General features: G+C 39.4%; 2 protein-coding genes across 13 annotated transcripts in view; one reads left to right on the top strand and one right to left on the bottom strand.

Moving 5' to 3' along the window:
- The window catches only part of sox5 (SRY-box transcription factor 5), a 384,599-nt gene that overhangs the window by 235,396 nt on the left and 123,635 nt on the right, over window positions 1–25,568 (top strand). For 8 of the 12 annotated variants that reach the window (XM_041780731.1, XM_041780728.1, XM_041780722.1 and 5 more), the window contains exon 1: window positions 24,878–25,092. The exons of the other annotated variants lie outside the window; for them this stretch is intronic. In XM_041780731.1, the coding sequence (XP_041636665.1) occupies window positions 25,016–25,092 (77 nt within the window). In that variant the 5' untranslated portion in view covers window positions 24,878–25,015. Of the gene's footprint in view, window positions 1–24,877; window positions 25,093–25,568 lie in introns of those variants that run through there. 12 annotated transcript variants of the gene reach the window in all.
- Window positions 96–1,885, bottom strand: LOC121505758 (malate dehydrogenase, cytoplasmic-like). Its single transcript, XM_041781313.1, has 2 exons — window positions 1,877–1,885; window positions 96–416 (listed from the first exon to the last, which is right to left on the bottom strand). The coding sequence occupies exons 1-2, from the start codon at window positions 1,883–1,885 to the stop codon at window positions 96–98; spliced, it is 330 nt and encodes a 109-aa protein (XP_041637247.1).

Genomic DNA, 25,568 nt, shown 5'->3' with positions numbered 1-25,568 from the left:
CTGGAGCGTTTTTTCATCAGCAAACTTCCCAGGCATGTTTTGAGGACCTCTGAGAATGATATAAACTTGTCTTAAAGTGGTAAAATATGTGACCTTTAATTCATCTTTTTCTTGATCTGAATGGGGAAGGAGTAGACGAGGTCCACTGGGATGCCGTAGGAGTTTCCTTTAGCGTACACGCCCATGGAGATGAACTCGCCCTCGTTGGTGCTGAACCAGATGTCCCTCATGTGGTTACAGACGGCCTTGGCGGCAGACATGACGCTGGACAGCACCCTGGCCTTGATGACGGCGGCGCCGCGCTGCAGCACTGTAGATATGACGTCCCCTCTGAGCCACGCCTTGATCTTCACGGCGTCGTAGGCGTTCATCTCAGCGCCGTTCACGTTGACCTTGGCGTGGTGGACGTCGGGGTACTGGCATAGGTCAGACAAAGAGAATGGAAACTAAGACTGAAACTGGATGTAGATGGCGTCTATAAACGCTGGTGAGATGTGGTGGATAATGATGGTATTTGCATGTAGGCTGCTTAACAGAGGCTGTGGGCTTTAAGGATGTTTAGGAAGCCGGCCACATCTGGAGTGGCCGTAGGCCAGCTGGCTAGTAGCTTTAAACCTGGAGGAGAGCTGTTCTTTTAACTGTTCTCCATATTTACCATCATTTCTCTTTGCAACCGTCACCTGCACTCAGCTTTGTTATTTTTCTTTCCCTTGTTTATTGGAAATCTTGATCTTTTGATGATTGACAAAGAAATGACACAGATGACAAACATCAGCTGTGGTGCCATATTAAAGGAGATTGTCACCACTTCCCTGCCCTACCTGCTCCTCTGTATACTCCTCACTTTTCAGTCTCTATTGTTTCTCAGGCTTGGCCTTGGAGAATAAAAGAAAATCAGGAAGGAGAAAGTCTTTAAGCATCACACCCAGTCTGCTATGCGATAAGATTAGATTTATTTCACCAGCTGTGACATAGAGAAGGAAGTGGATTATTTAGTAAAAATGACAGAATTAAATTAAAACTTGTAGGCGTTATTGTTAAGCAGGGAACAGAGGAGGCTTAAATATATAGGCTCAGCATCGCCCTCAGGCAGTGGATAGCACAATCTCCTCTCCTCTTGTTCTCACCAATGGACTTAAAACACACATATAAACAGCCTTCCAGGACCTCAAAGCCTGTGTAGAAAATCATTTCCTCTTCACTCTAGATTTCCTTTTTCTCGCTCTCCTTCTCTCCCTTTTCTTCTGTGCTCTCCGTCGTCCCCCTTCTCCCTCAGAGCAAGTACACAGGGGGCTGCCAGTGCGCATCAATCCAAGGTTGAACTCGTGCCTTGACGTGGAGAAACACAAAGTGCACAGATTTGGTGCATAAACATGTGTGCGCTTAAAAAGCGGCTGCAGCGAGCGAGGAGAGGGGAACGGTGCCAAATCCCCCCCATTCAGCTTTAGACCGATGGAGGCAACATCCTGACAGCTTTGAGGTGGAGGGGGACTGAGGGGGGTTATGGGGATTGGAAGAATGAAAAAGAGGCAGAGAGATAGCAACTAAAGAGCGATTGTGATGGAGGAGGAGGAGGGAGATGAAGAGGTAGAAGGAGAACATTGGCTCCTGGGGATAAGAACAAAGCTCAGGGAGTCTCAGAGTGATAATCTGCTGTGTTTTCATATTTAAAACTGTTTTTTATTCCCTATCTCTGTGATATAATGAGACTGGGAATCAATTTTCATTTCCTTCAGGATAATCTTCATCTGCAGATGAAGTTTAAACATCCATATTTTTCTGAGCACTTCAAGCATATGATGGCTCAAGTTATTGTTCTATCTCAGAGACAGACAATGGACTAAAGAGTTGGTTTAAGAATGTAGGTGTATCTCACTTCTGCCATGTTTAATAGTCAGAGAGGTCTGTTATACCAAATTAGATCAGTGAAAGAGAAAAAGTGATCAGGAAATGACAACAAGCTGTCAGTTTAGCCCAAATGAGACAGCATCAGTGCAGTGTCTTATTGCAGGCCATGCTGGACCGTTGTAAACCAGTGTTATTCAACCAAAGAGTCAAACTGTTGAAAAATACCTTTTCAAGAGTCACAATCTAAGTGGTGAAAAGTGGCAAAACCAGCTTGAAGTAGCAATAAAAATAAATGAAAGGTGGAAAAAATGGTCCAAAAGTGGCAAAAATGTGGCCAAGAACGAGAGAAAAGTGACTGAAATGGGCAAAAAGCAGTCAAGAGTGGCTAAAAACGGGCAATAAAAGGAAACAGGTAGTGTTTAATGGCAAAGGTGGCTTAAATAGGCAAAAAATGGTGAAAAGGGCAAATATGGGATAAACGTTGCAAAAAGAAGTTGCAAAAATGGGCAAAAAATGGAAATAAGTGGTATTTAATTGCAAAACATAGCTTAAATGGCTAAAAATGGGATAGAAGTGGCAAATATGGGGGAAAGAAGCAAAAGAATTTGGAAAAATGGGGAAAAAATTGGAAATATGTGGTATTTAATGGCATAAGGTAGCTTAAATGTGCAAAAAGTGGCAAAAAATGGGCTAAATGTGTGAAAAATTGAAAAAATAGGACAGTCAAGTTTGACAATTAAAGCCTTTTGTATAAGTCTGGGAAACAAACTGATCAATGTAAATAATTTCTGAGGTCAAGGTTCCCTTTTCTGAGGTTTTCAAATTAAGGCATAAAAGAGCCACAAATCATCACTAAAGAGCCACACGTTGAGTGTCACTGTTGTAAACAATCCAGCATGGCCTCCCTTTCTCTCTGCATTGGCGATGTGCTTGGTCAACGAGGAGTCCGGGGTATTTAAGACTATTTCGTCTTATCTGGGATGATCTCTGTCCTTTATCCATTTTTGCTCGCTTGAACCGCATCACTACGGCACCACTTCCTGATGTCGGAAACTGCAGGATGGATCAGGGATCGTAATTGTACAACAAAAAAGATAGTGGCGTTAAAATGATAAAGCTCTTCACCCCAAAAACACTGACAGAAAATGTTAGACAGTCTTCAATCACATTAGGGCTGAACTATTTGAAAAAATAATCTAATTGCAATTTTTTTGCCAAATATTGCGATTTAATATGTGATTGTTTTTTGGTTAATTTTATGTATTTTTCGACAAATTAAAGCAATAAATAATTCCATAAATAAGATCATGTGTACTGAAAACAATGAAATTATTTCTGAAGCAATGAATCCACAGTAGCATGACTCTAAATATGGGGGTGCAACAAGCTTTAAGCTATAAAGGAGGCAGCTGGGGTGGAGGAGGTGAGGCTGGCTACCAGCTGATCACAGCTGGGGTATGACTTTAGTGAAGTAACGCTAGGCTTCATCAGTTTTAGATAGAATGAGCTCACTATTTTTGCTCATAATGCAAATGTGATGTCATTTGCTTTGTTTAAGTACATTATCATTGTTATGTCACTTATTTTGATTAAGAAAAACAAACATAAAATACAAAAAGGTTTTTTGTATTTTTGTAAAAAAAAAAAATTGACACTTGAATGTTTGCATAATGTGCATAAAAAAGTTATGTATTAAACTGGTATTATGACACATTTCACGTTAAAAAATATTGCAACTTCTGGGATTTAAAAAACTGCCGCAGGCCATACTGTGATTTAATCTAATTTGTGAGTAATTTCCCAGCCCTAAATCACACACAGTTGATTTTGGAACTACAACTTGTCTCAGTCTCAGTGTCTCAGCCTCCAAACGGTTCCTATAACTGCTCACAAGTTTATCACAGAAGTCTTTAGGAAGTTTTAACCACTCTGCTTTTACAAAAGCTTCAAAATCCTCGAGGTTGGAAGTCTTCCTTGCTGTGATGCTTTCCTTGAGTTCCACCAATAAGAGCTCAATAAGGCTGGGATCAGGACTGACCTGGCTATTCAACTTTCACATCATCGTCTTTAAACCATTTCTTCACCACTGTGGCAGTGGTATGCAGTGGTAATTTTTCCAGCTAGTAGTTTTAGTCTTAGTTTTAGTCTTTAAATGAAATGCATTTTAGTTTTAGTCACATTTTAGTCATTTCTGTCCTTTTTGGTTTTAGTCGAGTTTTAGTCTAATTAATGTCCTCACATTTTAGTCTTTACTTTTAGTCCAAGCATTTGTTTTCTTGCCTAAATCTGGTACCAGATCATGGTAGTGTGTTCTATGCTGGGATCCCTGCTTTCTACAGCTGCGAGGCAGAACAGCTGCATTGTTTTTGACAGATTTACCCACAGTGGAGAAATATCACAGATTTTGAATGTCCAACAAAAACGACATCACATTGTAGTCTAGTTTTGTTAGTCCTAGTCTAGTTTTTGTCGTGGAGAAAAAGGCTGTTGATGACAATTTTTAATCATAGTTTTAGTCAACAAAATTAACACTGGTGGAAGATTTGGGTTGTCCTGTTGAGAGGTCCAACAGTCCCCCAGGTCCAGATTCTCGGCTGACTGCTTCAAGTTTTCTTTGAGAATTTTGAATACTGATGTTGGTTCAAAATAGAGCTGCAAAATTATCTTTTTGTTATTATTTATTTTTTTATCTTTTTTTTTGGACTTTTGGCCTTTATTTAATATGACGGCTGAAGAGAGACCAGAACCATGGGGGGATAGAGAATGGGGGAAGACCAAATATGTCCCAGGACCAGGAATGGACCATGACCAGTGCGCTGAGGTCTATGGCCTCTGTACATGGGCGCCTGTTCTAACCACTCAGCTAGACCAGCAATTAATTTATTAGTTGAATTTATTGATCATAATTGTGAGCATCCCGCGATCAAACAAACATTATTATTATTATTTTTTTTTTTTTTTTTTTTTGTTTTTCATACAAGTTCCACCTGTGGAAAGCTGGTTGTCTATTTAATACGTCTGTATTTTAAAAAATTAGTTCAGATTAAAGGTTTTATAAACATTCTCTAATATTAATGTTTGTTTACATCCAGCTTTACTCTGCTGATTCTCCTCAACTCTCATCTATTCCCCACAGGCGCACACACACATATAAAATACACACAGATTCACACACTACCTGCATCCCGTCCATGGCCTCTGCCCTCAGTAAAGACTGAAATAATGAAACTTTGTTTTAACAGCTTCTCTCATGATTCCACTGCAGAGTTAAGTTTATCAGCCCATTTTAGATTTAGTCTTAGCTTCAGTTTTTAAACAAAATAGTTTTAGTTTTAGTCACATTTTCGTCCTGCTCACTCTTCGTTTTAGTCAACAAAAAGTCCTTACATTTTAGTTTGTACTGTCAGTCACATCATATTTTCTCTCTTAAATAAAGAGCCAAAATGTAAAAAACTAAACACATTTCTCACTGTATACTAAAATTTCAATTTTTTCATGTGACTTTGAATGCATCACAACAAGTTCATTTACTCTGACTTAGTTTAGAACAGGGGTCATCATGTGTACCAGGGCCAGCTCTATCCTAAACCGGCACTGTAGGGGCTAAACTTTCAAATACACTTAAGACATTTTTAGAATGGTCTGATTAACGTAGTTTTGTATGTTTATTTTTATTTTCTTTTAAATGTATGCATTTTTTAACTCCAACAGTGTGATCAGTCTCTATATCACAGCCAGCCACTAGGGGGCGGCTGAGATATTTTAGCTAAATATTTCAGCAAGCAGGAAAATTTCACTCCCAAAACACTAGAAGCTGAAAGTTTCCATAGAAAGCAGCAGTTTTTATCAAGAATGAACTGATAAATATGTGAATTATCGAGTTAATAATGTCTGCCAGGTTGATCTCTGAAAAATGGGTGAAACATAAGGCCATTCCTGATTAAACTGTTTCGATCTCAGTTGTTTTTGAATCATTTTAAATAGCTGTAGGGAGTTGTCAAAGAATAATAAAATTAATATTAAAAATAAAAACATTCCCAAAATACCACCACATCTTTCCTCTAGAAATTTAGCTCTACACATATTTTGAACTTGATCATGTTTGGGAGCCGGATGGGAAGATACGGGGGTCCTGATGTGGCCCCCAGGCCTCCAGTTGATGATCACTGGTTAAGAGCCACTGTTGGCTATTTTCAGTCCTCAAAGACTTAAAACAAAGCAGGGATGTTAAAACACATATTTGAAGGTTATTGAAACACTGTAATTGAGATACTAATGGCTGCAGCACTGGGCTCAAGTCAAACTGAGTCAATCAGCTCCAGCTTAAAGCAGATGTAAAAGCCCAGACAGCATCGCTCTGTGAAACAAGCACACTCATCTCCTGCTGCTAGTTTTAAACACATCAAACATGGAGAGACGGCAACAGTCATTTTACCAGATCACTGTGCAGAACAGACGATGCTCAGTTAGTTACCTGGCTGTTCTTAAATGTTGAAACATGCTGACGATGGTCCTCAAACTGAGCTGCTTGTTACACATCTCTCTACTTTCACTTACCCGTAAATGGAACTGCTATTTTTAGCTACATGTGTGCACCCCAAATCAGTGCGTGCACTTAAACCAGGGGTGTCAAACTCAGTCACAGCAGGGGCCGGATTCTGGATTCAGGTCTTACCTGACTGTCTCAACTTGACTGTTCTGCGGGCCTAATTTGGCCCCCGGGCCTTGAGTTTGACACCCCTGACTTAAGCCGGTGATGATGGTGTTGCAGAAACAGACTTGATGTTAGAAATAATACAGATGATGGTGTTTATAATGGTTAAAAGCCCAGCAGACTGTACTTGATTTATGCTAGTGCTGTTTTTGATTCTAATACTTAGATCTGTGATCATGGAAGAATGGTATTCCTGTAAAACCTGTGTAGGTGTCTTTCTGCCATTTAGTAAAGAAATAAAAGCAGTGCTGCTTAGTCACTGTCTGAAAGCCAACTGATTTTCCCCCGGATATTCTGCTTCATTCTCCTTCCTTTCTCTCTCCAGATTGATTTTAGTCAGTCAAAGCCTTTAGTTTGCCGTTAATTGAAAGACAGCAAGAGTTCAAGGAAAGTCTCCATTGCTGCGTATGCTGTTGTCAGAACAATCGCTGTCTGTTTGTGAGTCTATGTGCTCATGCAGACATGTTTTGAGTGTCTCAGTTTGGATTAGTGTGTCCGTGTGTGTGTTTTAAAGATGTCTGAGCCGTTGGGTTTTTTTTGTAAATCATTGACTTTTATATATCTTCCCAGGCTAGTATTTCATTAACCCTGCAGTGACATGGACTCTCTCTTTTATTCCCTTCTTGCATTGTCCACTCCAGCCATTCACAGAGATAACTCATAAATACGTGACACTAGAAACAAACATTTTCCCTCAGCCATAATTAACTGACTTTATGTTTTCAAGGAGAAATCCAGCTAATTAGGAGCGAGTTAAGATTCGCACAAAGAGCACAGATCCTTAATTAATTTTCCATGCAGCCATTGTGGGGAATGAGAACAGCTTTGTTTACAGTGTGGTGTTTGCTGTACGAGGGAGAACAGAACACTTGTTGCAGCGTGACAGAGAAAGGTATCTGACACATCTTCACACCGCTGCGGTCCACGCCGTGCACGTGTCCAGTAACCCTGCAGCAAAGCATTCTAGTGAACTCTCCAGCCAGCTTATTTCTGATTACTAGAGCAGTGGTACTCAACCTGTGGCTCTGGAGCCACACGTGGCTCTTTTGTGATGATGTGTGGCTCTTTTATGTCTTCATTTGAAACATTAGTCCCATTTTAACACTTCTTTTTGACACTTTTATCCTGCTTTGCAATTTTTTGCCCCTTTTTTGCCTTTTTTGTCACTTTTCACCCATTTAAGCTGTATTTTGCAATTAAATGCCACCTATTTCCCATTTTGTCACTCCTTGATGCGTTTTGCCCATTTTTCCACCTTTTTTTTTTTTTAATTTATGCCCATTTAGTCACTTTTCACTCATTTTTTGCCACGGTTTTGCCACTTTTGGACCATTCTTGCCACCTGTAACTCATTTTTACCACTTCTCACCCATTTTTGCCACTTTTCTCCCAGTGTTTGCTGCTTTTTGCCCATTTTTGCCACTTCTTTTTGTCATTTTTCCTCCCATTTTGACACTTTCTTCCTACATTTTGCAATTTTTTGCCCCCTTTTGCCTATTTTTGCTACTTCTCACCCATTAAGCTACCTTTTGCAGTTAAATTCCACTTAATTTCCATTTTTCCACCTTTTTTCAGATTTTTGCCCATTTTAGTCACTTCTCACTCATTTTTTTTACCATGGTTTTGCAACTTTTAGACCTTTTTTGCCACCTGCAACTCCCTTTTATTGCCATTTCTCACCCATTTTTGCTACTTTATCCCTTCTTTGCCTCTTTACCCCCAGTGTTTGCCCCTTTTTCCCTATTTTTTTTTCCTCTGCTACTACACCTGTAGCAGATTTTTCTTCTTCGTGTGTTTTGTTTTGCCTGCTTCTTCCTCTTCTTCGCTGGTCATTTAAAAGCAGTTAGCTCATGCTTACAAACATTACTGTCACCTGGATAGCCCCTTTTTTAAAGGACTGTGTGCAGCAAACCGTCCCGGTTGGGGTTGAATACAAAAACCATCACACTCCTAAAGACAAAGTATCTGCTTGACATCAGATGCTTGTTTCTTCAGCCATACTTAAGTCACTGTCTCTAAACTGGAAGTCCATTTCTCTTTCAAAATAAGAGCTTTTTCCAAACAGGAAGGAAAGTATCCAAAGCATAAGAGACTGCTCAAAAGACAAAAGTGTAATCATCAACATGACCTGAGCAGTCATGGTCAGGTAGAATACTGAGTACCATTTGATAAGATGCAGTGTTACAGTGTCTTTTAGCTGATGCTTTAACTCAGGGACTTTTAATTGTGGCACAGAGAGCTATTTCTTTAGGTGTCTACCTGTCCACCTGCCCAGTTATCTGCGTGGTTGTCCTGCCCTGGCAGGGATTGATGGGTTTTGGAGGCGGAACAGACTCCAGATAGACAGAATCAGAGAAGAAGAGTTGCTTGCAGTTGTAAATGAACACATCCATGTCCACATCCATGTCAGTCCAGGTACCACAGAAGAGAGCGGTGTGTATGGATGAGAGCGGCCTGAGCCCCCGCCTGTATTAAGGCGGCCCTGGCAAGAAGAGATAGCGGCTCTATCTTAATGGCTTCTGCCGCCTGCCACTCAGCCCTCAGACGGGGTCCTCTGCCTGCACATGTCTCCCCCCGATAAAGCCACTTCACAGGGGCTTGTGCCTCTCAACGCTGGCCTCTCCTCCCTCCTCCTCCTCTCACAGGAAAGTAGAGAGGAAGAAGAAAAGATGCCAGAGGTATTGATATTGAGCTAACCCTGAGATTGAGATGAGCTGCAAGTGAGACAGATGGAGGCAGAGAGGAGAATTCACACCGCAGGCCCTCACACGCCGCTCTAAATTGTTGATCATATCTGACGTTTTTGATGAACTGTCATGGGATGAAGCTAAATGTTTATACCTGGAGTAACAATGTCAGAGATGTTTGTTTCCAGAGTAAGGCATCAGGACTATTCTTGGGATTGTTTACTGAGTGTTTTGGATGTATTAAGGTTTTCACGTGTTGATTTAAAGAAACGAGCCTGTGTACACAGTAGGGTGTTAGAAAATACCAATACACTGATATATCGTGATATTTCACGGCCCAATACTGTATTGATCGAGTATCAATCTTTTTTTTTAATTAATAATTTACTTTGTTGGTACGGTAGTTTTTGGTGTAATTACACCCCCTGGCAGTTGACTGTTCCCTCTTCTCCTCTGCTTAAACAAGGAGATCACGTGAGACCTCCAGTCTGAGCGAGCCGGTTGCTTGTGCCTACCCAGCAGTGCAGCTTCTGCTGCATTCGTAGCGGATATGTGGACTCATTTTGGCTTCCAAAACATTAAAGACGGTACAGACTTCTACAGGAGTCAAGTCGTTTGTAAAATATGCCACGCCAGAGTGAAATTCTTGGACAACACGACGAACCCGAGTGCGAGACTTCATAGCAATAGCTTAGCGGCTAACAGCTAACATGAAAGACTATATATACTATATATAATATATATACATACAGTGCTTAACAAGTGTATTAGACCACCACCCAAAGTAAGGTTTATGCCACAGCTGCCCTAAATTAACAGCATTGGTAATTACCAAAATCATGTTTTATGTTTCTGTAATGGTTAATACACCAATATGTAGAAGCTCTTTAACCAAAATTATATTTTTAATGGTAAAATAGAATTATTATTGTTATCCATGAATTTTCACATTTACTGATTTACAAAAAACTGAATAAATAGTAAAGCACATTAATATTTCTTGATGAATATGTCAAATTATAGTTATTTACTGTCATTCCTGAACAGAAAAATGAGTTTTAGTGGTTGAATGTTATGTTTGATTCATTTCTGACTTCTCAGAGAAGCCCAGTGAGCCGGCTCAAATTTGGGAGAATTCAGTTTGAAATTCCTCATTCCTGTTCAAAATGGTAAAACGTGGAGAGCTGACTGAAAATGAAAGAGTCCGCATTAAAGCACTTCAAGATGCTGGATGGTCTCTGAGACAGATATGACAGCTGGTCTACTGTGTATCCACACGCTAAAACATAGCCACTGTGGTTATATCCGAGCTAATTGCCCCACAAGCAGCCATTGTGTTTACAAGCTTTCTTTGCATCTAAACCCCGTCCATAACTATCTCATGCTGATGCGGTTAGCGATAATTTGGATGTTAATAATGTCTGGCGTAATCTGAATGTGTTTCTGGTTTGTTTTAGAGTTATCGTTGTTGTCTCACACTTGTCGGGGTTGTGACAGAGTCTTTGGAAAACAGATTCAAGGTGCCGTCAAAAAATGAAAAACAGTTGGAATCACATTTCAAACCTCGTGCAAATCTGTCTTGAATATGCTTTTGAAAACATCACTTTGGATTTGGTTTTGCTGTTTAGACTTTCCAGAATCTATCTGGTTAAAATCTGATTATAAAACCGATGTAGCGTTGCCATCCGAGAAAGAACATAAAGACCTCTTAACCTCCAGCCTTGTCTCTGAAAGTTGACCTTGACGTAGTTGTACAATAGAATCATGAAAAGGTAGTTTGTTTGGACAGCAGGCTAAATAATCTAAAGTTACAGTCCGTCTTCTTTATAATGTTATTGCTGAAAGTTATCATCTTGTAGTGAATGTCTGTGATTGAAATTCTGAAAAACATTGCCAAATTTTCAGCTGTTTTGTCCCAGAATTCTGATTCACAGCATCACAGCACAACAATATTCAACAAAGCTCTCCCACACTCATTTCTGCCCGATTTAAATGCAAACTATGTCATTTTCTAGATGTGATCTTGCTCTTCTGCAGAAAACCCTCTCAGATCCATAACTACTGATTTGCCACAATTTGTGCGGTGTGTGTGTCTTCACATTTACATAATATGGTGCGTGAATGTTTGTGAAAATATGTGCGACTATGTGTGTGTGTCCTCAGGCTTTGGGATTGTTTACCGCTGGTCTCTCCCTGCCCCTGCTCACGGTCGGCCCCTAATGTACTACAGCTGTTGGGGTCTCGACACAGGGGCCTCCCATCAACGGTCCCATTGTAATGTCCTGTGTAGAGGAGTGGGTGTTGTGCGGACATGCTTGCTCCTCCATGTCTTTTTCTTAGTGTTGTGAGTGAAATGGTGTTTTTAACATGAATGCATGTGTGTTGGTGAGTTAACTCTCTCTGGGGAGAATCTCTGTGTTTATGATGTAGAAGCTGCACATCTTAAAGTGTAGCTTAGAGCAACTTCGTGATTCTGTCTCCATCCGTCTCTGAAAAACACTGAGTCATAACAAGCCCCTTTTGTTTCAGCCCAGGTGAATTACTCTTCATGTCCTGCTCATTGTTCTCATACACAACACACTAAAATCAGACGACCTTCATTCATTAGGGCCCGAGCACCGACCTAGGGTCAGCAAGGACCCTATTGAAATTGTAGCCGTTATTATTATTATTACGTCCAAAGAAACGCTAATTTGGGGCCTTCAACACGCTCAAAACTCACCAGACTTTACCCAAAATTGTCCCCCGAGTGAAATTTTTATATTTTACTGGAACCGTGCAATTCCATTACACAGGGGCCCCAAAAGGGAGATAAGCCCCTGGGTAAGACCTACACGCACCAAAATTGGTACACATATGTCTCATGATTAGACGAATTTCAAAAAAAGGCCTCTTTTTGGACAATTATTCACTGAAAACTGCTGTAAATTTGGGGGAGGTCATTCTATGGTCTTCAGATTGTTATGGCAACACAACAGTATCACAATGAACATGCCCACAAGAAAACGCCTCATCATGGCGCCCTCTACTGCCAGCAGGAAGTGATGCAAATGAGTCATTTCTGCATTTGTCTAACTGTGTTGAATCTATCATGCTCTGATTTTGACCTGAACTCCTCAATGTCTGTCCCAACATCAACATGTTTCATTTCCGGCTGCCCCAGTGGCCATGGCAGCCATTTTGATCCTTTGCCATGAGACAGGAAGTGGGTGTAACTCAAATAAGAAACATCTGATTGCCTTTAAATTTCACATGTGTGATCAGGGTCTGCCTCTCTAAAAATTTTAATGTTAATTTCATGGTTTTGCTCTAGCGCCCCCTACTGAAAGATGCCATTAGCACCTTGAAAATACAAGTTCCAATCTTTTTTATGTTCTTAAATGATAAATAGTTCTTTCCTCATCACCTCTATATGTCTACATCCACCTCTGACATACTGCCCCCTACTGTTGAGGGGCAGTACTACCTCATATATAAAGTGAACTTTGCTGATTTTTTTTTTTTTTTTTTTTTTTTTACGTATGGACGCTCAAAGGATGATCTCCGTGGTCTCTCTGCAGTGCTGCAGCACTGCCAACACCCCACAGTAACAACACGGGGCGGATCGCGCCGGGGTGCGAGGGCCCTTCAGTGCTGCTTGCAGCCCTAGTTATCCTAGTGTTTTTAATAGGGATGGGACCGATCTGATCAAATATCACTATTGGGTCCAATATGGGTAAGCATTGTTGTTTATAACTTATACTCAGTTGATGTTATTTTCTGGATAATGTTGATATTTATTTTTTAGTAGTAGTTCAAATAAATTTGTTTGGAATACATTTAAATTCAATTCATTTTTTGTATTTTTTTTGAGGAGGAGCTGGGTGATTTACTACAGCCTCATGTAACCTCACACATTATACCAACAACAATAGTAATTGTTAATATATATATATATGTATATATATATATGTATATATATATATATGTATATATGTATGTATATATATATGTATATATGTATGTATATATATATGTATATATGTATGTATATATATATATGTATATATGTATATATATATGTATATATCTATATATATATATGTATATATGTATATAGATGTATACATATATATATATACATATATATGTATATATGTAAACATATATATATATGTATATATATATCGGAATTAATATCGGTATCGGCTCATATTTATTGGAATCGGATTGGAACTGAAAAACAGTGGATCGGTGCATCCCTAGTTTTTAACTGGCATACACCTGAGAGGCTACCTACAGCATGAGAATACGCCCCGCTTGTTTGCATTTCTTCCCCTCTCTCTTGTCTCTCTTGTCTCTCTCTGCCTCGTTCTGACAGCCATTCTTTGCTTCCAGAGAAACCCTGACCTCAGTCTGACTGATATGAGGTCAAGAGACACATTTCCATTTATGAATGCTTAGGAACATTCATTGTTGTATCATTGCATAGCCCTTTATACTGCCTGAATCTACAAAAAAAATCAATTGTAAATTCATCCATTATAAGGGCTAGGTTCATGGCAGTAACTCTGAATACTTTTGTTAGGCAAAGCCATTGTGTTAGAGGTAATGGCACAAACATATATTCACAATTTGACAAACGCTACCCTGGTCTTCTCTACTCTCTGTGGTCTGTCTGCAGCAGAAGCAGGGGAGGCAAACGGTGCTTCGTTTTGTTGACCGACTCCTACCAAGTCAGTTGCATAATGGAGAAATTAAGTTTCTGTAATGCACAAATGAGGTTATCATTGGTTTTGCAGCTGTTTGCAGGGTCAAGGAGAGATGCCGTTTCCAATTGGGGCTCAATTTAGTCGGGGAATGCAATTTGATTAAGCCCTCGCTGTCTATTCTCTCCATTTGACCATGAATTTGATTAGCAAAACAGAAACTAATGCTGCTGATTGTTGTTGACATTGACATGTCCGTACAAATGCCTTAAAGAGGGCAGAGGGCACGTATGCAGTGTTATACATATATATACTGTACAGGCAGGGCTTGATGTTAATGTTCAGCTGTGGAGAGAACTACAGGGATTGTAATTCACAACATTTGTGGGATGAATTTATCACAGTCTCAACCCGTGCTTCACTCTAACGGTGTTTGGCTGTAGGTGCCAGTGTTAGTGAATTAGGTGCATTTTACAATGAGGTCAATTTGGAGGAAATTTTCTCCTCCAACAGCTGCAGAATGGCTCAGCCTCTCTGTGTGCTCATGCCGCACAAATACTGAATGAACAGGGCTGCTAACCTTGCTAAATAGATGGATTCGCCCGTTTCTGTGTTTCTCACTGGTGTATCCATCTTACCTTCTCTGGCTTTTTTCACCCTCTACAGCAGTGATACTCAACGTATGGCTCTAGAGCCATGTGGCTCTTTTGTGATGATTTTGGCTTTTTTATGTCTTAATTAACAATATTATTCCCCCAGAAAACCTTAAAAAGGGAACTTTGACCTCAGAAATTAATCACATTATTCAGTTTGTTTCCCAGACTTATTCAGAGGGCTTCAATTGTCAAACTTAATTGTCCCATTTATCCAATTTTTTACACATTTATTCCATTTTTGGCCATTTTCACAATTTTTTATGCCACTTTTCTTCTTATTAAACTTCCTTTGCCATTAAAATCCACTTTGTTCCTTTTTTTGCCCATTTTTGCCACTTCTTGTTCCCACTTTTTTACCATTTTTTGCCACTTTTATCCAGTTTTTCCCTTTTCCACCATTTTTTGCCACTCTTCACACATTTAAGCTACCATTTGCCATTAAATACCACTTGTTTACAATTTTTTGCCCATTTTTGCCACTCATTTTTGTCACCTTTATCCCATTTTTGCCATTTTTCACCACTTTTTGCCCATTTAAGCTATCTTTTCCCATTCAATTCCACTTGTTTCCAATTTTTTTGCCCATTTTTGCAACTTCTTTTAGCTGCTTTTTCCCCATTTTGCCACTTTTATCACATTTTTGCCCATTTAAGCTATCTTTTGTCATTAAATACCACTTGTTTCCTTTTTGTTTGTTTGTTTGTTTGTGCTACTCTTGACTTCTTTTTGCCCATTTTAGTCACTTTTCTCTCCTTTTTTTGGCCATATTTTTGCCACTTTTTGACCATTTTTTGCTATCTGTAACTCTTTTTTTGTCACTTCTCACCCATTTTTGCCCATTTTCACCCATTTTTGTTGCATTGTGCCCATTTTTTCCACCTTTAACTTATTTTCATTTCTACTTCAGGCCATTTTTGCCACTTTCTACCACTTAGATTGTGGCTCTTGCAAAGGTATTTTTCAACAATGTGACTCTTTGGTTGACCGGGGTTAAGTAACCCTGCTCTACAGCCTCACCTACTGCCCCACCCCCAACACTGTCTGACTGGCTTGATGTCACATGACTACCAGCCAATCAACACAAAGGCATGGGTGGAACTGACCACCACTTCCTGTTTCCTGCTGTGCTGCTCTGTGCAGATTCTCATGTTGACTGAGTCAGTGCTTTGTTGCAGATTTACTTTTGTCGCATTTGTGTGTTGTTAGTCATAATGCATATTAATTCCAAATATTGGTCATCAGCCTGATGAACTATAAATAATCTGTGTTGAAATCTGCCCTGAAAAGTGTAAGTGGACCCTTCATGACAAACATGCAGATGTACTTTAGTAAGTGTTTGTGTGAGTGTACAGTAGATGTGTGTACAGTTCCAGGGTCTGTTCCCCCTCTGACTGTGTGTCTGTGTCAGTGTATGACTGTGTGTGTTAAAGGATCACAGAAGTGGCAGTCTGTCAGCTCTGCTTTCCCTGCGCTCTCCAGAACAATAGCTGGATTGGCCGTATGTGTGACATGTAGACCACACAGCCCTAATAGTGACTGACAGCACTAAGGGCTGGAAGCAGCATGCACTCTTCACCCACACACCTGAGGACACAATGAGTGTTGAACTGGTGAAGGTTTCAGTCACTTTGGGTATTTTCTAAGTGCATCTGTGTGTGATTGTATTTGTGAGCATGCTCATTGATGCATGTGAGCCTCAGCATATGTTCTGTTCAAAGTGTTCAGCTGTCTGCTTGTAACAAAACTGTTCCATGCTGCAGAATCAAATGTCTGCTGCATCAAAACGAGTCAGTTAAAAAAAAACTATTTTATTGTCTAAAACCTTGGAATAAATGTTGTTATAGATGCGCGTCGTTTCCACACACTCAGATTGCCTGTCCTTGCCATTGTTCTGCATTCATTCTTTAATATAATACACCTCAGCTGATGTTTAAACCATTAAACTAGCAGTGGTTATGCACAGAGCTGGAGAGGAAAAGGGAAGATTCTGTAGAAAAATTAAAACAAATACCAGAGATTACATCCTGCTTTTAATTTTTTCAGTCCTTAATTTGCAAAAGGCTGAAAACAATATAAAAGCTTGATAACACAAAATCAGATGAAAACACTCAAAAAGATAAACAATAACTTCTTGAGCAAAGAAGCTGAAGTTCATCAAAAGAAATGTAAAAAAATATGTAAATTATAATTTAGATGACTAAGCATGACATTCAAATGTGAGTTCTCTCATAATCTTACAGTTTTAGAGAAAAAAGTCGTCATGTGTCCAAGTCAAACATCTCAACATCACTCACTATGTTAAAGTAAAAGAGCTAGAAGAACAGTGTTAACCAATCAACCATGGGGGAGTCCAGAGTGATCCCTAAATGTGTTGCTCTCACTTTCTCCGGTCTTAAAGAGGACATATTCTGACCTTTTAAGGCAATTTTATATTAGTCTAAGAGGTCCCCAAAACATGCCTGTCAAGTTTTTAGCTGAAAAAACTCTTTTTGTTTGACTAAAAACTCTCTGTTTCAGCCCTGCTCAGAACGAGCTGTTTCTGTGTCTGTGGCTTTAAATGTTAATGAGCTCTCTGACTCCGCCCCTCTCTGGAAACAGGTGTGGCTTAATTGATATGGCTCTCCCGATCTTGCTCTAAGGTGGCAGCAGAGAGGAAGATCAGGAAAGGAGGGTGGAACTTTCTTCCAAGCAGGAAGGGCCAACTGAACCTGGGGGCGGGGCTAACTCCCCACATGACATCATGAGGGGAAAATCTGAGAACGGCTTGTTTCACACACATTTTCTGAAAGGTGGAGAAAGAGAGGAGGGAGGGAATGGGTGGTTCTGATTCTTGGAGGGATTGTGGACAGGCCAGGGGCACATAGTTTTTCTAGAGAAACCTGAAAAAGTGTCTTTGAACAATATGTCCCCTTTAAAACTCTGAGGTAGATGATTTACTGATGTTTCCAGTGAGCAATTTAATGTATGCAGTTAACCAAATCAACTCTCCTACTGCAGCTTTATGCATTAATTGTGTTATGGCAAAGTTTTATTCCAGTTTTCTATAACAGGCTGTTATCAAATGGACAGAAAGTGCCAAAAGAAGTGGCAAAATTAGAGGAAAAAGTGGTGAAATTGTTGCGAAAATGCATGGAAATAAAAGGAGAAAGTGGTAAAAATTGATGGAAAGTGGCAAAAATTGGCCTAGAAGTGCCAAAAATAAAGTTGTGTAAATGCGCAATACATTTGCAAAATTGATGGCAAATTGGAATAAAAGTTTGAAAAAAGAAAATAGTAAAGACGGGTGAGAAGTTGCAACAATTTCTGTTGTAGTCCTTGAAAACGGTCTTGGTCTTGAGACCATATTTTGAGTGTCTTGGTCTTGTCTCAGACCCAAGAGCATTTTTACTTGGTCTTGTCTTGGTCTCAGACTGTCCGGACTCGGGATTTTCCATAAAGAGCGGTGGAGACCAGCACTGATCTGCTATTCTCTGACTTCATTAATGTGATGATGAGGAGAAGCAAAACAACAAATAGCTACACCTGCATAAACTCAGACATCAGTCCGTCTTATTTCTAGTCAGAAACCCCTCTGGTCTTGGGCAAGTCTTGGTCTCTGATAGTGTATTCTTGAATACAACACTAGCAACAATGAAGTAAAAGTGCCAAAAAGACATGGCAACAATAGGTAAAAAGTTGTAAAAAAAAATGGACACAAGTGCCAAAAAAGAGAAAACTTCAACAACTTAAAAGAAAAAAGATTACACTAACTGTAAAACAGTCAAACATAGGCCACAGTGGTAAAAAGAATTTGCAAGAGCAAAGAGATTGGCAGAAAGCAATAAACAGTGGTAAAAGCAGTTTAAAAGTATCAAAAATTAGTTCAAGGTGGCAAAAATGGTATAAAAGCTCCATAAAGAAGTAGCATGGGATAAAAGTGGCAGAAATGGGCAGAGGGTTGGGTTGGAGGGTTAATGTCTCTGTGCCAACAGATGCTTTTAGAGGCATCTGTCTTCTAGTGGTCTGGTTATCTTTAAATTCTAAAGTTTGTCTGCCTCAGTCATGTGAAGCAATTTTCTCAGGAACTCTTTGGGTAAATATCAGATTTTTCCTTTTCGACTCGACCATGTCCTTGTATGAAATGAATAGTCAAAGGTCACTGAAACTTTGTCAAAAGCATTTTTGGCTAGAGCTAAAGAATTCATCTGTTATAATAACGTTCTGTTACACAAATGTTTCCAGTATGGCTGGTGTATTTTGGTCTAAGATCAATTTTACTCTGATATCTTTATGTCCATGAATCAAAACTTTTCAAACCAGTTTTCTGTGTAACCTCAGGAATGTGTGGAGAGAACTTTTTCAAAACTGGACAAATTTCCTTTTGGACTGAAAGATGCACTGATTAGACTTTGGCTGGTAAAGTTCATTGTGACCCTGCATTGGTCATCAGACTGAGACTGTCTCTGGTATGGTGGTCCTCCTGTAAATAATGATTATGCACTTTGTCCATTCTCTGGGTTGGTCATCAGGGTCCATTCTCTGGTATGGTGGTCCTCCTGTAAATAATGATTATGCAACATTCTCTGGGTTTAGCTGTCAGGGTCCATTCTCTGGGTTTATCCAGCTACAGGACATTCTCTGGGTTTATCAGACTATTGTCAGGCTTATATTCATATCTGGGTTTATCAGGGTCCAGTCTCTGGGTTTATCAGGGTCGATCCTCTGGGTTTATCAGGGTCCATTCTCTGGGTTTATCAGGGTCCATTCTCTGGGTTTATCAGGGTCCATTCTCTGGGTTTATCAGGGTCCATTCTCTGGGTTTATCAGGGTCCATGCTCTGGGTTTATCAGGGTCCATTCTCTGGGTTTATCAGGGTCCATTCTCTGGGTTTATCAGGGTCCATTCTCTGGGTTTATCAGGGTCCATTCTCTGGGTTTATCAGGGTCCATTCTCTGGGTTTATCAGGGTCCATTCTCTGGGTTTATCAGGGTCCATTCTCTGGGTTTATCAGGGTCCATTCTCTGGGTTTATCAGGGTCCATTCTCTGGGTTTGTCAGGGTCCATTCTCTGGATTTATCAGGGTCCATTCTCTGGGTTTGTCAGGGTCCATTCTCTGGGTTTGTCTGGGTCCATTCTCTGGGTTTGTCTGGGTCCATTCTCTGGGTTTGTCGGGGTCCATTCTCTGTCAGAGTTAAAGAATAACAGTTTATCTTCACATCTTTCACTTTTTTGATGACCTGCATTTTTGAGCCAAAGAGTTTGAGGCAAGTTTACAACACTGAAGCTAAATTTTGTTTGGAAGAAAACACATTTCAGCAGGTTTTACTATCTTACTTTAAAAAAAAACATTTTTTAAGATTTTTAAGATCTGTTAAGATTTTCTGTCCTTGACTTCAAACGTGTAAAAAGTTGTAGCTGCATGTTTCAAAATGTAAATGTAATTTTATACACAACAACTGTTTATTTTTGAAACAAAACACAGGACTTGTTGGTTTTTTAAAATATTTTTCATGAACTTTTGCATAAATGTCATTCAGTTTTTTGTCAGATATTCAGAATTCATATTATGAGAGCACTGGGGGGGTTGATTGATCTTTTCTAATGATTATCAGGTATTGATTGGCTTTAACAGCAGCATTTATGGCTCATGTTTAAATGTTTGAGTCAAATGGATTGTTAACTGTACTTTTATAAAGATATTCTCAGAATAATGTGTCTCTGTAAACACTGATGTAAGCTGTTATGTCATCAGGACAAACAAGGTTCCACCAGTTTGTTTGTTTTCCACAGTGAGTACAGGGGTTTTCTTGTTCACTGCTGTGAAAAACTATTTGGCCCCTTTATTCATCTTTTTTTTGTGCACATTTGTTTCACTTTAATGCAGGGATGTCAAACTCAATCACAGGACGGGCAAGTTCTGAATTTGGGTCTAACCTGAGGGCCGAGCAGGGTCCACATTTAACCATAAACTGTCAACTTCATTTTCACCAGCAATGAATTATGGGGGAAAAAACCCTTAGCACTGATGATAAAGGATTCTGAGATTGAAAAAAAGTCAAAATAATAAATTTAAAGCCTTAAAATCTGAGAAAAAATCAAACATATTAGCTCCAAAGGTCAAAACATGGCATTTAAATGTTTTTAAAAGGAAAATATATCAGAAAAAAATGAAATCATGAGTTTTAAAGGTCAAAATATGAGATAATATTCAAAATCATTGGTTTAAATCAAATTGTGAGAAAAACATTAAAATTTTGAGTTTTGAAGGTCAAAAGATTACTGGAAATTTAAAGCTGTGGATGTAAAGGGTCAAATTAGGAGATAAAAGTCAAAGTAAGGAGTTAAAAGGGTCAAAACATGAGAAAAACAATAGAAATCATGAGATTAAAAGGTCAAAATATAACTTAAAATTTTAAAACTAAGGATAAAAATGACAAAAATAAGATAAAAAGTCAAAATTGTGAATTGAAAATGTCAAAATCATAACTGTGAGATGCAAACTTAATAATATGAAATGAAACATAAATGGTTTTTCCCACATTCCTGACTTTTTATCAAATGATTTTAGCTTTTTACTTTTTCTAATTTTTATGACTTTTCAAGGATATTTTAAATCCTCATGGTGAAGTTTACATTTTTAAAATGGAGAAAATCTGCAGACCTCATACTGGTGGGCCAGTTAGAATAAAAGTATGATAGGATCTGGTGGGCCAGGCATAACTGTACCATGGGCCGGATTTGGCCCACGGGCCTTGAGTTTGACATCCCTGACTTAATGTTTCAGATCATCAACATATATATTAGAGAAAGATAACCTGAGTGAATACAGAAGTCAGTGTTTAAATGATGATTTAATTTATTAAGAGAAAAAAGCCATCCAAACCTACTGTGCCCTGTGTGAAAAAGTCATCGCCCCCTAAAGTGAAGATCTGGTCGGGCCAACCTTGGCGGAAACAGCTGCACTAGTGTTTGTGATAACTGGCGATGCTGCATCCAGAAATCCCTGAAATAGAACCTGTCTGACAAAGTAAAGTAGACTAAAAGATCTCAGACAGCATCACATCATGGCACCATCGAAAGAAATTCAAGAACAGATAAGAAACAAAGTCACTGACATCTATCAGTCTGGAACGGGTTACAAAAGCATGAATGTGAAGTCTGAAAGTGCTTCTTTAAAAAATAACTACATTTTAATGATGTTAACAGCTGTCAGTAAACATCCTCAGCTGATGGAATACGTGTGCAGAGATGTTTAGAGTCATAACTGTACGTTAATATGTGAATATATCTACTCTAGAACAGTTTATACAACAGAATATGAAAGTTTAGAGCTGTACTGTGAGAATTCTCCACATTAAAAATAAAGTAAAAGTTCAGCTGGTGTTAAAATCAAACTGGATTAAGTCAGAAATCCTGGGTGCGCTGATCTCGTTTAAAAATTGGCTGCAGCCTGAAGTTTCACAAACACATCCAACAACCACAGAGCGATGTTTTCACAGGTTACCTAAAGTAGGAAGTAGATGAATAACTAGTTACAGTACAGAGAACCAGCTGATCTAAGGCTTTGTATTCACAAAACATCCATCATGGATAGACCAGGCTGATGTGAGCCTTCAGACTCTGCTTTGTGTTTTTAAAATCAGGTCCAGTTAAACGTCAGGAAACTTGATTTGTGGCCAGATACCAATATCTATAGACTAGATAACAGTTTGGATCTCTGTCCAGTCCAAATATCCCAGATTTAAGCAGATATTCTGTTTTTCTCCCGTTTGCAGCCCGGAGCCGAGCAGCTGAGTCACACTAACGTGCAACTTCCTGTTGTTGTGTGTGGCTCCACCAGCCTTTTGTCCATGACAAAACTAGACTAAGACTAACAAAAATAGATCTGTGATGACTAAAACTAGACTAAGACTAACTAAAATAGATCTGTGATGACTAAAACTAGACTAAGACTAATAAAAATAGATCTGTGATGACTAAAACTAGGCTAAGACTAACAAAAATAGATCTGTGATGACTAAAACTAGACTAAGACTAACAAAAATAGATCTGTGATGACTAAAACTAGACTGAGACTAATAAAAATAGATCTGTGATGACTAAAACTAGACTGAGACTAATAAAAATAGATCTGTGATGACTAAAACTAGACTAAGACTAATAAAAATAGATCTGTGATGACTAAAACTAGACTAAGACTAATAAAAATAGATCTGTGATGACTAAAACTAGACTGAGACTAACAAAAATAGATCTGTGATGACTAAAACTAGACTGAGACTAACAAAAATAGATCTGTGATGACTAAAACTAGCCTAAGACTAACAAAAATAGATCTGTGATGACTAAAACTAGACTAAGACTAACAAAAATAGATCTGTGATGACTAAAACTAGACTAAGACTAACAAAAATAGATCTGTGATGACTAAAACTAGACTAAAACTAACAAAAATAGATCTGTGATGACTAAAACTAGACTAAGACTAACAAAAATAGATCTGTGATGACTAAAACTAGACTAAGACTAACAAAAATAGATCTGTGATGACTAAAACTAGACTAAGACTAAAAAAAATAGATCTGTGATGACTAAAACTAGACTGAGACTAACAAAAATAGATCTGTGATGACTAAAACTAGACTGAGACTAACAAAAATAGATCTGTGATGACTAAAACTAGACTAAGACTAAAAAAAATAGATCTGTGATGACTAAAACTAGCCTAAGACTAACAAAAATAGATCTGTGATGACTGAAACAGACAAAAACTAAGTTTAGTTTTCGTTAAGATGACTAAAACTAGACTAAAATGCAATGTAGTTTTCGTCTGACATTAAAATCGTTGATATCTCTCCACTGTGGGTAAATTTGTCAGAAACAGTGCATCTGTATCTATTTTGCCTCTCAGCTGTAGAAAGCAGGGACCCCAGGTTTGGCAGAGAACTCACTACCATGATTTGGTACCAGATTTAGGCAAGAGAATAAATGCTTGGACTAAAAGTAAAGACTAAAATGTGAGGACTTTTATGGACAAAAACTAGACTAAAACTTAAAAGGGTAGAAAGGACTAAAATGTAAGTCATAGACTAAAATTGAAAATAGCTGCCAAAATAAACACTGAGTGAGATGGTACTGGTCTGCTTATTGGGACTCTTTCTAACTTTTGCTGTATGGAAACCACAAAAAATTGCATGCTGTTCCGTACCGAATTGAGCCAGACCGCTCGGTGGAAGCAACCTAAAACATTTAAAGGCACAGACACAGAAACAGCTCGCTGTGAGCAGGGCTGAAGCAGAGGGGTGTTTACAGGTGCGAAAATCTAATACTGGAGTGTTATTCAGCAGCCAGACCTCTGAGACCGATATAAACTTGTCTTAAAAGGGTAAAATATGCGACCTTTAAATCTGACGGAGATGCTGTGGCATGACCTTGAACGGGCAGTTAATGCTGGAAAATTAAAACAATTCTGCAAAGAAGAGTGGGTGAAAATTCCTCCACAGTGATGTGAAAGACTCACTGACAGTTATCACAAATGCCTGCTCCTGTTGTTGCCGCCATGGACGGAACGACCAGGTATTAGGGGGCGATGACTTCTTCACATAGGGCTAGGAAGGTTTGGATGGCTTTATTCCCTTTATAAATAAAATTTTCATTTAAAACAGACTTTTGTATTTACTCAAGGCATCTTTGTCTAATTTAAAATTAGATCTGGAATATTAAAGTGCGACAAATGTGTAAAATAAATCAGGAAAGGTGAAAATATTTTTTTACCCCAAAGCTTGCTGATTCATGATTGGTCGATGCGTCTCAGACTACAGAAACCTGAAGCATGAATATTCTGTGAGCCCTGGTTGTTCATGTCTATGATGAAGCTGTTAATAAAGGTTAGGTTCAGTGAAGTTAACCTTTATATTGATGAAGTCTTTGGTGTCACATGATAAAGCCTGTTAGAGCTTCAGAGGTCTCCTCACCCTGAAGTGTGGCTACAAGATCTGCCACTGTTGTCAGAGTGTGTGACACCCGTGTGGATGTGTGAGAGGGAAAGAGAGGGACAGTCTCGAGGAGGAAGAGGGGGTTAGCACTGCTGTGCATTTACACCAAGGGGGTGATGAGCCCCCTGGTCAAATGGCCCCTCCCCTTTGCTCACACACTGTTAGAGCGTAAGAGAGTGGCTCTGCTGCTGGCCCTTTAAGAGCTGAGCCTAGATCTCACAGCTTTCAGCGAGGGAGGGAGAAGAGGAGGGACAGAGGCAGAGAGAGAGAGAGTGAGGGAGGGTGTCAGGCTGAAAGTGTGTGAGTAGAGAGACAGAGGAGAAGAGAGAGAGAGAGAGAGAGAAAGAGAGAGAGAATCAGCAGTGTGTGAGAGGTTGAAGGATCACTTGTATCCTGTCTTGTTTTTGGGAGACTAACCTTGTTCATCTGAGCATTGTGGGACTGTTTTATGTTGTTGTTGTCGAGAGAGACGGATCCTTACTCCAGCATGCTCACTGAGCCTGAGCTACCTCAGGAGTGTAACAGGTACGTGACGCTTCCATACACTCTTTACCACGGAGATGACAGAGCAAAGGGGGGCGGGGGGGCTACGGGACAGCAGAGCGGGACAGGGGGAAGGAGGAGAGGTGCTGGGGGAAGAGGAGTCGAAAGTTGAAAGCCATGTGTGTAAGGAGAAGACTGTGTGTGTTTACGTGTGTGTGAGTCGGCTGAGTTTGAGTGTGTGACAGAGGAGAGTTGATGATTGACTTGTGTGTTTTTGGGAGAGATAGAGAAAGGAAGTGTGTGTGGTTTGGGACTGTGTCTCCGTCCTCCATCACTCCTCCTGGAAGTTTAGTTAAAATCTCTAAAGACAGAGCGGAGTGTGTAACTGTGTGTGAGAGAGAGAAAGAGATGGATGAGGTGTGATTGTGTCAAAGTCTTCTCAAGCTGTCACCTCCACTCATCACCACAACTTTATTAACTTCTGCTTCACTCTGCCGCCTATTAATACGCCTCTTTCT

This window comes from Cheilinus undulatus, linkage group 23, assembly GCF_018320785.1.
Source record: "Cheilinus undulatus linkage group 23, ASM1832078v1, whole genome shotgun sequence".
Classification (NCBI taxonomy): Eukaryota; Metazoa; Chordata; class Actinopteri; order Labriformes; family Labridae; genus Cheilinus; species Cheilinus undulatus.
Note: the sequence above shows the minus strand (reverse complement) of the source record. Positions and strands in the feature narration are given on the sequence as shown.